The following is a 15,149-nucleotide window of genomic DNA, read 5'->3' as shown; positions in this document are numbered from 1 at the left end:
GGAATGGCTCGGCTATGAAGAGCCTGGAGCCTCACGATCATCCCCAATAGGTACTGATACGGTGTCGCCAGCAGGATTGTGGGTATGGTCAGAATCCACTTTACTTAAGGACTCATGGACCACCTTTCTGACCAGTACTTCCACTTGTTTGTGTACACCCTATCTTTCTTTTGCGGCTCTAGAAAAGCATCACTCGCAGAGCGACTTGCCTTCGGGGACCTGGGCCCCACATCCCCAGCAGGCTTTCCTCTCAGAGCGGCGATGGGAGTTTCGCCCAGAGGTGGTTTTAGACTCTTCTCTGTGGTGCCTAGGTCTGGAGGATGATCTATGATGTCTGGAGCTTGAAGAGGAGTGACGACGTTGAGACCTAGGATGGTCTTTATTTTCGCGTGCCGCCTTTTGGTGTTCAGACCTAGAAGGGCTGAGTGGAAAAGAGAGGGTTAAGAGTTCCAGAATGAGTGAACCCAAACATCACAGGAAGAAGAGAACTCAATCCTACCTGCAGCGCAAGGGTTGGCCACTGGTGGGCGGTGACAGATCAATGGCAATGCAGCTTGGAAACTGAAAAGAACCATTAATGCTATGAGAGATACCCTGTTTCCCTGAAAATAAGACCTAGCGTGATTGTCGGTGATGGCTGCAATATAAGACCTACCCCCCAAATAAGCCCTACCCTGTTTCACCGAAAATAAGCCCTACCCTGAAAATAAGACCTACAAGGGCTTTAACTAGGGCTTATTTAGGGGGTAGGGCTTATATTGCAGCCATCACCGACAATCACGCTAGGTCTATTTTCGGGGAAACAGGGTAGGACTGACAACAGGCATGAGAGATCACATAACAGACATAGCCAGCAGCCAGCAACCAGGAAGCCTGCAGCAAGCATTTACCTTGAAAACCGGAGAGCAGTGCCTGGGGAAACCGCCGCATAAGCCCGCAAGTCATCCCAAAGAATAGCTACTTTGACAGCTATTTAAATCTGCTGCCATTATCACCGCTCCCCGCAGCGCACCTGCGCCAGAAACATCGCTGCCATCTTGGTGGAACCGCGTATGCGCGAACCAAGCCTCGGTTTCACTCGCGGCTACCAGATGCGCAGATGGGTCCCGGCAACTTCCTGAAGCGGCGAGCTGGAACGCAGATGCGCTCCAGCCGCCATGGCCACATACACCGGAGCCTGAGAGCAACGAGGAGACACACAACACAGGGATACGGCTGCCATTAATAATGAATATTTTTGTACATTACCACCACCACGGCACTGAACACGGCCTCTGGCCCAGAACAAAGATTTATGGGAGAAGGGTCCTATGAGGTATGAGGGGGCGAGATTAACCCACACGTAGGCTGCCATGGAGTCTGTCAGGAAAAGGTGATTTCACTCCTCACTACATATCACAGTTTCACAGTTTCAGAGGCCATGATATGCCAAGATAGCACAAACCCCCCCCAAATGACCCCATTTTGGAAAGTAGACACCCCAAGCTATTTGCTGAGAGGCATGTTGAGTCCATGGAATATTTTACATTTTGCCATTTTGGGAAAAAAATGTTTCACTCCTCACTACCTATCACAGTTTCAGAGGCCATGAAATCCCAAGATAGTACAAACCCCCCCCAAATGACCCCATCTTGAAAAGTAGACACCCCAAGCTATTTGCTGAGATGCATGTTGAGTATTTTGCAGATCTCGCTTTTTGTCACAAAATTTTGAAAATTGAAAAATAAAAATAAAATACATTTTCCTTTTCTTTCTTCATTTTCAAAAACAAATGAGAGCTGCAAAATACTCACCATGCCTCTTAGCAAATACCTTGGGGTGTCTACTTTCCAAAATGGGGTCATTTGGGGGGGGGGGGGGGGGTTGTGCTATCTTGACATTTCAGGGCCTCCAAAACTGTGGTAGTGAGGAGTAAAATCACCATTTTACACCCTTAGAAGGCGGTGAAGGCGGATATTGCCCAAATGTTTGGTAAAATATAAAAGATGATCTTATGCCGAGTACATAGATACCGAACACGACATGCTTTAAAATTGCGCACAACCGTGCAGCGACGACAAACTACATACATTTTTAAAAGCCTTTAAAAGCCTTTACAGGTTACCACTTTAGATTTACAGAGGAGGTCTACTGCAAAAATGACTGCCCTCAATCTGACGTTCGCGGTGATACCTCACATGCATGGTGCAATTGCTCTTTACATATGACACGAGACCAACGCTTGCGTTCACCTTTGCACGCGAGCATGGGAGGACAGGGGTGCTTTTTTTTTCTTATTTATTTTGCTTTTTTATTTTATTTTTCCACTGTTCCTTTCATTTATTTATTTTTATCATTTTTATTGTTATCACAGGGAATGTAAATATCCCCTATGATAGCAATAGGTAGTGACAGGTACTCTTTTTTAAAAAAAGTGGGGTCTATTAGACTCTAGATCTCTCCTCTACCCTCAAAACATCTGACCACACCAAGATCGGTGTGATAACATGCTTTCCCAATTTCCCAATGGCGCTGTTTATATCTGGCAAAACTGAAGTCATGAAATGCTCATAGCTTCCGGTTTCTTAGGCCATAGAGATGATTGGAGCCATTCTGGTCTTTGATCAGCTCTATGGTCAGCTGGCGGAACCACCGGCTGCATTCTCAGTTTCCCCGGTGGGACAGGTGAGCCCAAGAAAACCCTGGGAGACGGCGGGGAGGTGGGGGGGGCGTTTCCTCCTACTGCTTGTAAAAGCAGTCTAGCGGCTAATTAGCCACTAGGATTGCTTTTACATTAAAAGCTGACCGCTGGCTGAAAAGAATGATACCAAGATGATACCTAAACCTGCAGGCATCATTCTGGTATAACCACTCAAAGTCCAGCAACATACCAGTATGTTGCTGGTCCTTGTTGGGCATATATTGTAATGTTCTTTTTTTTCATGCAGCTTGTGCTGTCAAGATAAATAAATCAGTGCTGCAGCTGAATGGTGTCCCTAAAAAAGCAAACCATGGTAACACTAAGGGCCCTTTCACACTGGGGCGGTGGGTGCATCGGCGGTAAAGCGCCACTATTTTTAGCACCAATTTACTGTCAATCTCGTGACACTATTCGGCTGGTAGCGGGATGCTTTTACCCCCCTGCTAGTGGCCGAGAAAGGGTTAAAACCACTGCAAAGCGCTTTTTCAATGGGCACCGCTCCTTCACCGCTCCAAAGATACTGCTAGCAGGACTTTTTTTAGCGTCCTGCCAGCGCACCGCTCCAGTGTGAAAGCCCTCGGGGATATATGCTCTTTTTTTTTTTTTTTTTTAACTGTGGTGGTGAAATCACCTCTTACAGCGCCGGAGTCGCTGATTTACGTATTGTGAGAGCAAACGCTGTTGCTGTCAATATAAATAAATCAGTGCTGCAGCTGAATGGTGTACCTGAAAAGAAAATAATGGCTAACAATAAAACACAGTAAACAGTAAAGTATAAAAGAATTACATACCTGAAAAGAAAACATGATAAAACATAGTAACAATAGTTTTATTGCTAGTTTTAATGTATCGCAGTTTAAAAATACAGTAAAAAAAAAACAGAACAATAGAGGTTTTTGGCTTTTTTATTTTATATATATATTTTTTTTTTTTTTACTTTTTTTTTACACTTTTATTTGTAACTGTAACTGTAACGGTTCCATGTTCGGGTTTCTCAAAATGCGATGGCATCTTTGGGAGACCCTGTGAAAGTGTACCGTAGACTGTGCCGTGCTGTTCCCTCCGCTCCACTAGTGTGTGGTAGCGTTCGAAACATTCACTGATGCAAAGACCAGGTTTGTCAGGACAGGAGGGACAATAATAGCGGGTATCACGCCTATATCCGTGCTTGCTACAAACACGACATCTTCTTTGGGGTGATCGTTGGGTAGGGGTACCAGGGAGGACATATGTAAAATGCCTCTCATGCAGCCGGCTCACTGCATTTGGATTAGTAAGTTGGGTCATAGCACCGTCTGGAAACAGAAGGGCTGTGATGATCTCTTCCTGGAATTTAAGGAAGGATCCAGTTCATCCTGGCGCTTTGTATAGCACATAAGCATTCAGCAGAGCCAATTGGAATAAGTATACAGACACTTTTTTGTACCAGCGTCTGGCCTTGCAGGCAGTTAGGTATGATGCCATCAACTGGTCGTTGAGGTTCACCCCTCCCATATTAAGATTATATTCATGGACACAGAGGGGTTTCTCCACAACACCAGTCACCGTTGGAATTTGGACTGTCATATCTGCGTGAAGGGAGGACAGGACGAAAACATTCCGATTATCCCTCCACTTCACTGCGAGCAAATTATTACTTCTCAAGCAGGCTCTCTCCCCTAGTCTAAGTCGGGACTCTACGGGCCGCTGGGGTAAGCCTGGCAATTAGATTGCACGGTGCCAAATGCGCCAATTCCATGATCAAACAAGTGACTAAAAGGTGGCACGCTTGTGTAATAATTATCCATGTACCCCTTTCCGAATAAGGGTGACACCAAGTCCCAGACAATCTTGCCAGCGCTCCCTATGTAGTCTGGGCAGTTCTCGGGCTCCACATGACTATCTTTTCCCTCGTAAACATAAAACTATATGTATAGCCTGTTGCTCTGTCACAGATTTTATACATATTGACCCCATATCTGGCACGTTTGCTGGGAAGATACTGTTTGAAAGACAAGCAGCCAGAAAACTTAATCAGGGGCTCATCAACGCAGACAACTTGATCAGTAGTAAACAAGGCTGCAAACTGTTGGTTGAAGTGGTTTACAAGGGGCCAAATTTTGTGGAGCCGATTGTACTCAGGGTCACACCGAGGATGACAGAGTTCATTGTCGTTAAATTGCATGAACCCCAAGATCTGCTCGTATCTAGCCCTGGTCAAGGATGCAGAGAACACATGATGAATTGGGTCAGTGAACCAATATGACTGCAACTCACTTTTTTTAGATATGCCCATGAGGAGGGATAGGCCCAGAAAGGTCTTAAATTTGGAAACCGTAATAGGTGTCGCAATCACAATAAAAATCGCAGATTACTCGTATAAAAAAATAATAATAATAAAAATGCCATAAACCTATCCCCTATTTTGTAGGCGCTATAACTTTTGCGCAAACCAATCAATATACGCTTATTGCGATTTTTTTTTTACCAAAAATGTGTAGAAGAATACATATCGACCTAAACTGAGGAAAACATTTTTTTTTTTTAAATGTGGGATATTTATAGCAAAAAAGTAAAAAATATTGTGTTTTTTTTCAAAATTTGGGTACAGTGTTGCATGACCGCGCAATAGTGATTCAAAATGTTACAGCGCCGAAAGCTGAAAATTGGCCTGGGCAGGAAGGGGGTGAAAATGCCCTGTAGTGGTTAAAAAAAATGCAAAATGCTCCTAGAGTATGTAAACTGCAACCTGCATGGGTGTGAAGCAGGCCTTTGAGTGACAACTCTGTGTCCTTGTCTCTGAACTTTTCTACTACGTTGTCATCCTGATACAAACACTCCCAGTGGGGACAAACACCCATGCCACTGCAATGCACATTACACGGACATGTCTCACTGTTGTCACCATCAGGAAACCGACCCTGAGAAAAAAAGAAATCCCTCAGCAGTCACTAGAGTGCATGTAGATAGGAAGATCCACAGTGCTGATATGAATGAAGGTTAAAATTATTTTATTAAAACAAAAGGCAATTGTTTATAATTCTGTGCTCCAGTCTAGCAAACTCATTGTGATTCAGGTGAGTTTATATGCAACACTCTTCATTGTACACATGCAAGTTGAAACATAATGCTATTAAATTATATTCTTCTGAGTGCATTACCATTTAGGTGTTTATCTTCTAAAATAATCTTCAATAGCTGACACTGCACCTAGAAAGTCAGAGACAGAAGAGAGCCATACAACAGCCTATTACTTAGGCCAGATAAGAAGACTGGGGAGGGAAGCCAAAGATCTGTGATCAGATGATCAATAAGCAAAGCTCAGGACACTCAGCTGTTTGAAATCAGCTCTCCACCTCCAGCTAATCAGCAGGCAGTTTGAAGAGATTTAAATCTGCCAGATTCTCATAGAGTTCAGATTGTGGTGGACTTTGGATTGTGGACCTTGGTGGAAATATGGCTGTGGTTATGACAAGGGTAATACTGGAACCATGTGGAGGGATGTTTGGTTTGCCTGTTTGTGAAGTAGTTGGTGTATTCTAACATTATCATTTACATATGTAGTACCAGCTCTGTGTTGGAATATTGCCATCAATTTTTCTGTCTCTTGAAGTTTAACAAATGCGGAAGGCCAATATAGTTATTTGCTGCATGGGACCTCAATTTCATAACTCTTAAATTTTTTTTGAGTTAAGAAATGCAGAAAGCTTCTATAGTTGCTTGCTGTACATATCCATGGGCCACCCATGAGTCTGGGTCAGTGAGTCTATACAATCTCATATTGGTTTACCGAGAACCATGTAATATGATGGCTTGTTTGCATATACACTGAATGGGCTCCTTAGAAAAAAAATCTCTGTACTTCATGGATCTAAAAGTGCGTGTGTCCTGCGTAAGCTACTTCAGCTGGCCTGGTAGACCACCACTGGCTTCTGCCCAGCCTTTTATGATGCTTCTCTGGAGAGGATTAGAGCCCAGCGAGTGATATTCAAGTCTGAGGTTGTTCATGCTCTGCTGCGTTTTGTTTGGGTTGTGGTGTTTTGTTTTTTTATAATGCTGTAAAAACTATTGAGTTTAAAACTGGTTAGTCTTCTGATTCAGCTTTCAAACTGTATTAGGTTGCACTGGAAGCTATTGTTGGGCTTCTGAAAAGGTTAGATTTATAGTTTCACTCTGCTTCATTGTAGGTATGCAGCAAGTGAGAACTCCAAATCTGCACACTTCAGCCCTGGTTCACACTGCTGTGATGCAGGAAACGCACAAGATTTGTTGTTTTGCCTGCGTCTCCCTACTTGGCAATCGCACAGTGTACTTGTGATCTGCTGCGGGTGTCAATGTTAGCTTATTGACACTGAGAGAGATCGCAAAATGCAGTGACTGGCAGGGGTGTAAACACCCATGTGATTCAGGTGCAGGGGGAAAAAGGGTCCTGCACCATTTTTGGTACGGATGTGATTTGAGCCATACAAAATGTATGGCTCAAATTGCACAGGAACGTTGTGTGAATCACATGCAGTGTCTTCCACGTACCAGCGTGAACCTAGGCTGAAGATCAGCTTTGAGTCCCAGAACTATTATGAAGCTGATGTTGCTCCCTTTCCAACAGATTCCCCAAAATGGTAAATTATCAGGTGGATTCTCCACTTGATTAAAATAAGGCGGCAGACATGCTTTTTGCTGTTTTTTTTTTTTTTTTTTCTGTATGTAATTCTTTTGCCCTTCTGTTCCAAGTACTAAGTGACTGCGTCATGACCTACTATAGACATCTGAGTATGAGACCTCAGTCTATGCATACTTGGAGGCTACCTGGTTACAAGGGGGGGTGAGCTCGTATATGGTTTTAGTTTGTAGTATAGTTTTCCTGTTATGTCAGAGCAGTGCTAGAACATAGCTACACTGATAGCATTCTCTTGTATGGCCTGTTTTTGTTTTGGCGGTATTGTGGGCATATTGCTGACCGTTGCAAACTATTTTCAGAGTATGCGACTCAATGCAGAGAATAAAATGGAGACCGCGGCAGCTGCAAAGAAGGTTGGACTGTTGAAACCACAGCAAAGAAATGCTCTTGGGGATATCGGGAACCACCTGAACAGAGCCAAAGCAGCCTTAAAAAAGGCAAGGCCTTACTCCATATGTCTTCACCCTTCCTAATCAACTTTTGAATTTAATTTCTTCAGTCTGTATTTAAACCCTGAAGCAAACTTAATGTTGACCTTTTTATACACTAGAGGGCTGGATAAACATATATGTGGCGTTGTCATTATCAATAAGCCTGTGTTGCTGCATAAAAGCAACTTCTTTTGATGGTGCGGGCAGTGGTCTAATATTCATGGCTGCTTTCATATGTTTTCTATACAGTCATAGCTTTGAAATCTTTGTATAATTCTATGTCTATTGCAGGAAAGCAAAGCTGTAAGAACTGATGTGGAAAAGGTTGCCAAGCCAGCTCCTGTGGTGGAGGAAAAGGTGATCTACAGGATCGTGTAGTTACAACTTTTATAAAGCCAGTCCACCCAAAACTTGTGCTTCCCTAGCATCCTAACAAAATGGGAAGTTGGGAGTAGTCTACAATATTGACAGGTCTTATAACAAAAGTAGAGCAATCCCTGTTGACCATTGCAGCTGCTATAGTCAATAGAGGGGGAGGGGGGGGAGCAACCTTTGCGTGTGTCTGATGTTGACCTTTTATTACAGGTGCTTATGTAGTGCTGTTAATCTGTGTTTTACATATTGTACATCCATGTCAGTCCCTGCCCTCGGAGCAGGGGCGTAACTAGAAATAGCAGGGCCCCATAGCAAAATGTTGTATGGGGCCCCCCTGCAAACAGCCCCCCCCCCACAGCTGCCCTAGTGTCAATGCAGCGTGACCTGTGCCCAATACAGCCTGGTCTGCCTGTGCCCCATATAGCCCCACCTATGCAGAGGAAGAGGCAAGCCACCCCGATCAGCAGAGAGCGGGATTGCCCGCTGTAATAGCTTTCATTTGAATTTCCCGTCTTCCCGGGGCTCATCGTCACATAGCCCAACGCCTATGATGACGTCACATGTCCCGCATTGGATCGGCGTTCTGTCTATCAAAGGCACCGGGCCAAAAGGTGGAGCTATGTGACGTGAGCCCCGGTAACACTGGAAGTTCTAATGAAAGCTCTTACATTGGGCAATTCAGCTCTCTGCTGATACAGACAGCTCGTCTCTTCCTTTCCTCTCTCTTCCCCTGGCTGGGAGACTGTGCCGGCGGTGCTCTTATCCTCACTTGGCTGCGGGCCCCATAGCGCCCGCATGGGTCGCTATGGTGGTAGTTACGCCCCTGCCTCGGAGCATACAATCTGAGGGCTCTAACACCCAGTTATATATAAATTCAAGCTGTTGCAGAACAAGTCCCACAAGGCAATGCAAGGTTCCCAGTTACAGGCATGTCTCCCATAGGCAGAGGCATGATGGGATTTGTAGTTTTGCAACAGCTGGAGGGCTGCCAGTTTGAAACCCCTGTACTAGAGCTTTTAGATTGTGTGTGGGGGGGGGGGGGGGAGATTTAACTACCAGCATGCCTTTTTAGGGAGGAAACCCAGGGGCACAAGGAGAACTCCTTACAGGTAGCGCCATGGTTGGGATTCAAACTGATGACCTTAGAGCTTTTGACAGGCTTTGCCTTTTCATGCAGTTAATAACTAGCCACTGGTAGCTTTTTTTTTTTTTTTTTTTTTTTTTCCATCTAATGTATTCTAAAGCAGTTTGTCTTATTAGCCTGTGAGCCCAATGGACACATCTGGTTCTTCTCCAATGGAAGCCCAAAGTGAAGCTTTCTCAGATGCTCTGCTGCAGGTGAAGGATATGGATGAAGATGATGCTGACAATCCCATGCTGTGTAGTGATTATGTGAAGGATATCTACTGCTACCTGAGAGACCTGGAGGTGAGGACATCTGCTGTAGCAAATGGGCAACATATTTACATGCAGTTTTTCTGGAACTGCAATCTCTCATGCTGGAAAAGGATACCAGATTTCAATAGATTTCAAAGAAATGTATGCTCTGACTTGCTGCAGCTTCAATAGAGAGCCTGTACAACACAGGATGCAGAGTCCATGGCATGTACATGCAGTGAGCCAAAACCTTTGTGTTAAGGTTATAATAACTGACTTTTTATGAAGCCTTACCGAATGGCTAATATTCAGCATGAAATCAGTTGAGCTATATTAGAGCTGGTGTCAAACTTGATCAGCTTTAGTTTGACAAAGTTAAATTTGGTGAATTTTAATCCTAACTTTCTTGTAGGCTGAACGTGCAGTCAGGCCAGACTACCTCAAAGGTCAAGAGATAACTGGAAATATGAGGGCAATCCTCATTGACTGGCTGGTGCAAGTTCACATGCGGTTCAAGCTGCTCCAGGAGACTATGTTCATGGCTGTCTCAATTTTGGACAGATTTTTGCAGGTGAGCATTAATGCCTGTTTTGTCACCACAGCTATGGAGGGGGGGGGTGGCGGCTACTACAGCACATGTCTTCATCTAGAGCGGGAAGTCTCCAACTATGGTCCTGCTGTTAAAAGTAACATGTCTGTGGGTCTCAGATTTGCAGTTCCTCAACAGCTGGAGGGCTGTAGCTTCATGAGCCACATGTCTCCACCCATGCAACTGTACCCCCTGTGCAGTGGGAACAATGGCAGGCTTATGAGCAAGCAGCCTTGGTAGGAGCTCCTTCCCTGTTTTGGTCAAGACAGGATTTAAAAAAAAAAAAAAAACTGACCTTGAAGTTTAGATGTCAGGGCAAAGTCATCTGGTGCCAAGTTTGCCCCATCCACTACAGAGACTTGGACTGAGTTAACTTCACACCTGTTCGGGTTGTTTTGTTATCTATAAAGGTTCTGTCCCCAGGCACTTACAGATGTCTAAAGGCAGAAAAACCCAGGGTCAGTACATTTGGTGCATTTTTACTGCAAAAAATACACCTAAATGCATAGACCATGCTAATTACAATTTCTTGCACACTTCATAAATTGCGTGGACCAAACTACCTGTACCTGATTTTGTTTTCTATTGGTTAGGCATGTCGTCAAATTTCCACCAGGCAGCTCTAAGAAGCCATTCAGCAGCCACATTTTGGATGGCATAGGGCATGACTTATGACCCACCTATTTGACATGCTAACTTGATCTACTTTGCTCCAATATAGGTAAACCCTGTACCAAAGAAATCACTGCAGCTCGCTGGGGTGTCTGCCATGTTCATTGCATCTAAATATGAAGAGATCTATTGTCCCACAATTGGAGACTTCTCATTTGTTACTGATCACACCTTTACAAAGAGCCAGATCAGAAACATGGAGATGCAGATTTTAACTATTTTGAAGTTTGACATTGGAAAGCCTTTACCAATTCACTTTCTAAGGAGAGCATCAAAGATTGGAGAGGTGAGGCTAAACACCTGTTTATATTTTGGAAGCTTAAGTCTGACATGCTACCCTACCCTAATGTAGGTCTCTATCCATGAGTTTAGGACACTTGGCCTACACTGAAGTTATCGCTTTAATGTTATAACCTCAATCCTGCCCTCCCTTATGGCACCCTAGCTGCATGGCCAAACAAATCCCTTTTTTTTTTTTTTTTCCCTCTTGTTCTCAATACATACATCTTCTGTATGGGCAGGAAGGTTTTTGTGGAATTTACAAATGACTCTAAATTCCAAGCATTAGCATTTTGCACAGAAAGTACGTTTGAGTAATAGGATGGTTTCTGAGTTGCCTAAATTTTTTTTTTTTTTTTTTTTTTTTCTTTTTCTTGATGTAGGTAGATGCAGCTTTGCATACCCTGGCAAAATATCTTATAGAACTTGCTATGGTGGACTATGAAATGGTGCATTTCCCACCTTCACAAGTAGCAGCTGCAGCCTTTTGCTTGTCTCAGAAGGTTTTAGATGGAGGGGAATGGGTAAGTTCATGGCTCCAATGTAAATCTACAACAGTAGAAATGCATCATAGATATCTACCCTATTCTCCCTATCGGGGAACATGGTGGGCAGCATGAAGTCTGATCATTTAAAACCTTACTAACATTTAATTGGAGATTCACTGGGAGACTGCAGTAGCAGAGGAAGGGCATGACAAGTGCCAGCCCCTGGTGAAATGCTTGCCTTGCAAAAACTGCACTATAAATTTTATATATATATATATATATATATATATATATATATATATATATATATATATATATATATATATATTATCATTTTTTTTTTTTTTTTTTTTTTTTTTTTTTTTGTGTAGACTCCAACTCTACAGCACTATATGAGCTACAGCGAGAGCAGCCTCATCCCAGTCATGCGGCACTTGGCAAAGAATGTCCTGAAGGTTAATGGGGGGCTGACAAAGTTTATGGTAAGCTTACAGCTGGTGGATTGGTAAATGTTTTGTGCCTTGGCTACTAAAATTTCCAGCTGCTGGGTAGATGGCTTCAGGGTAACACTGGGTAACCAGATTGTTAGCAATGATTTTTATTTCTCATTGTGTATTGGCACTGAAACATCCCTGGCTGTGATGCATCCTGAGATTTCTGGCCAGTAGAAAAATCCACCTATAGCAAGGTTATACATGGATGTTTGCCTAGCTTTAAACATATGCCTGTTTTAAACTAGTTGTTGAGCTTCAAAAGCATAGAAGGGGAAAACTGCTTGTAGAGTTGGAACTGTCTCATATTTTTTTTATAGAAAAGCGGGTGAAGATGGGAAGCCCTGGCAGCAGTGACACCATGCTGCTGGAGGGAGTCATATGTTTGTAGTGCATACTAAGATAGAAAGCGGAAACTAACAGTAATTCTATGCATTTGTGGCGCTACATCTAGTATTAGAGACAAGAGAAAATGCCCTATGGTGGACTTTAAAGGCACGCTTAATTTAAAATGAGAGTATTGAAGGTATTACAATAAGAAATGTTTAATACTCAAACACAGTAGTTAAAATATGCATGTATTATCAGATCATAGCGTGGTCACCATATTCTGAAGACACATATGATCCTCTTGCACCCAACGTGTTTCAGAGTACAGTTTTATCCTTCTACAGGGGTGTATATTGAAGAGTAAAATATATCTAATATAGTTTGCAAAACAAATGTCTGGCACTAAGGAAATAGTTGTAGAATTAAAGAATACACTTGCATATATTTAGGTGACAGAGTTGATTTAACATTCCATCATATTGCGTTTAACCTGTCCAGATCCATGCTATAGCCGAATGACGACTAGAGCGCGGATCTGCTTTGCCGGGAGGCCATCTATTGACATCCGCCCCATTACACATGCTGTGATCACCCGAGTCAAAGACTCCGGTGATCTGAGGTAAGGGGGCCAAGCTGGCTTATTGCTCCCTCCAGACGGGGAATGGCCAGGAGGATTCGTTGGGGCCGAGAGTGCAGAGATCTTACAATGAAAGGCATAAATCATTTTGGGGTATAGTAATGGTCAAGGACAGAGGTATTTAGCGTGGTTATCTATATATTAAGCCTCACAATGTTTCAGAATATTATCGTGCACCTGAGTATTGCTGATGACGCTCAACCAATGTAGAAAAAGCTCTATTTTTAGAAGGGGTGATATCAACTAAAAAGATATAATATGTTGAAAATGAGTTGATCAGAAATTCAGCCATATATGGGAGTAATATCAGCATAATGGAGTACTGGAGAGTATCATAAAGATTAAAAGGTAATATGTATTAAATTGTATGTAATAGTTATAATCTATATTTCATTATGTTGATCTGTTGAAAGTAATATATACTAGCCCATAACTGAGTAAAACAGCCATAGTTTATATTAAATATAGGTGAAGATTGGTATATTGTCTTTGAATAGTCCTAGCTTCACCTATATTATAAACTATGGCTGTTTTATTCAGTTTAATTATGGGCTAGTGTCTATATTTTCAATAGATCAACATAATGAAATCTAGCTTATAACTATTACATATAATCTTAATTCATAACACCTTTTTAATCTTTATGGTACACCTATTGTTACTCCCATATATGGCTGAATTTCTGATTTAATTCATTGTCAACGTAATATATCTTAGTTTATATCACCCCCTTCTAAAATAGAGCTTTTCCTACCTTGGTTGCGTGTCATTGGAAATACTCAGGTACACTATAATCAGAAATATTGTGAGGCTTTAATATATAAATAACCACACTAAATACATAATTCTATCCTTGCCAATTACTATACCCCAAAATGATTTATGCCTTTCATTGCAGGATCTCTCCATTCTTGGCCCCAGCAAATCCTCCTGGCCGTTCCCCTTTCTGTGGGATGTGGAGGGAGCGATTTTAAAGTCTGCTCCCTGGGAGATATAAATACTATAGAGTCCCAAAAAACTCTTTATGATGCTTATGCTATAGAGGTAGCCAATCAACAAGCACAACTCCCACTGATGTGTATCTTGTCTTTAAATGTCACCCCCAAAAAAAAAATATGTAAGTGTATTCTTGAATTCTACAACTGTTTCCAATGCAACTTTATATTGCCAGACACTTATTGTTTCTCAAACTACATTATAGATTTTCCTCTTAACATACACCCCTAAAGGAGAACTGTACTATGTAGCTAAACATTTTTTTCTTGAAATGCTTTCAATCCTGTTAAGCCTTTAAAGTCCATAGGGGATTTTCTTTTGTCTGAATACTAAGGTATGACATTAACTGGGGTGTGTGTTGTTTTTTTTTTTTTTTTTTTTTTTTTTTTTTTTTCTTCCCTGACTTAAAGCCTGTAGCTTGTCAATTGGCACCTAGCCCTGCCTATCACTTTCTGAAGTGGTCTTCTGGAGCTGAAACATCCCACTGAGATGGGGAACATGGGAGACACATGAGGGATATGGTTCCACCAAGGTGGTGGCGTCATGTATCCTAACTGAATTTGGTACTTCTGTTTTGTCAGTTAACCTTGTATTAATCTTAAAACTGACTTTATCACACAACTTGCGTTTTGTTACCCTTATAAGCTTTTACATGTGTTCTTTTTGCAGTCTGTCAGAGACAAGTATGCCAGGAGCCAGCAAATGAGGATCAGCTGTTTACCACAACTCAATTCAGATTTCATGGTTAAACTTGCCAAAAATGTATGACTGTAAATCATGCACTGTAAACTGTGATGCTCTTAACTTTTTAGTTTTATTTTTATATTTTTAATAAACACCCTAGATCTAAACATGTGGCCTTTTTTTTTTTTTTTTTTCTTGAAAACATCCCTGGCTCTTTACATGGTAGCAGAAACATCCTTTAGCTAGCTTTTCTCAAGGTTTGTAATGCATTGTGCAGTTTTACATGTTTATCGGAATAAACACTATTTGGCTGTTGACAAGTCTGCCTCACAGTACCAAAGATTGTCTAGTGGGTTCCATCTAGCTCTACAAATGGTTAACCAAAGCAACAGGATAAAGGGGGGGGGGGGGGGGCTGGAATACAGATTCTGCATAGTGGGTTGGAAAGGCAAGCTTGCTTACT

General features: G+C 42.3%; 1 protein-coding gene across 1 annotated transcript; it reads left to right on the top strand.

Moving 5' to 3' along the window:
* The first annotated feature begins 6,115 nt into the window (after nucleotides 1–6,115).
* CCNB1 (cyclin B1) lies at nucleotides 6,116–14,838 on the top strand. The gene is made up of 10 exons (XM_073603370.1): nucleotides 6,116–6,136; nucleotides 7,637–7,774; nucleotides 8,060–8,125; nucleotides 9,332–9,337; nucleotides 9,404–9,571; nucleotides 9,933–10,091; nucleotides 10,831–11,067; nucleotides 11,444–11,584; nucleotides 11,920–12,030; nucleotides 14,672–14,838. The coding sequence occupies exons 1-10, from the start codon at nucleotides 6,116–6,118 to the stop codon at nucleotides 14,768–14,770; spliced, it is 1,146 nt and encodes a 381-aa protein (XP_073459471.1). The 3' UTR covers nucleotides 14,771–14,838.
* The last annotated feature ends 311 nt before the right edge of the window (nucleotides 14,839–15,149 follow it).

This window comes from Aquarana catesbeiana, linkage group LG01 (assembly GCF_042186555.1).
Source record: "Aquarana catesbeiana isolate 2022-GZ linkage group LG01, ASM4218655v1, whole genome shotgun sequence".
NCBI lineage: Eukaryota > Metazoa > Chordata > Amphibia > Anura > Ranidae > Aquarana > Aquarana catesbeiana.
This window is presented reverse-complemented; position numbering and strand designations above follow the sequence as displayed.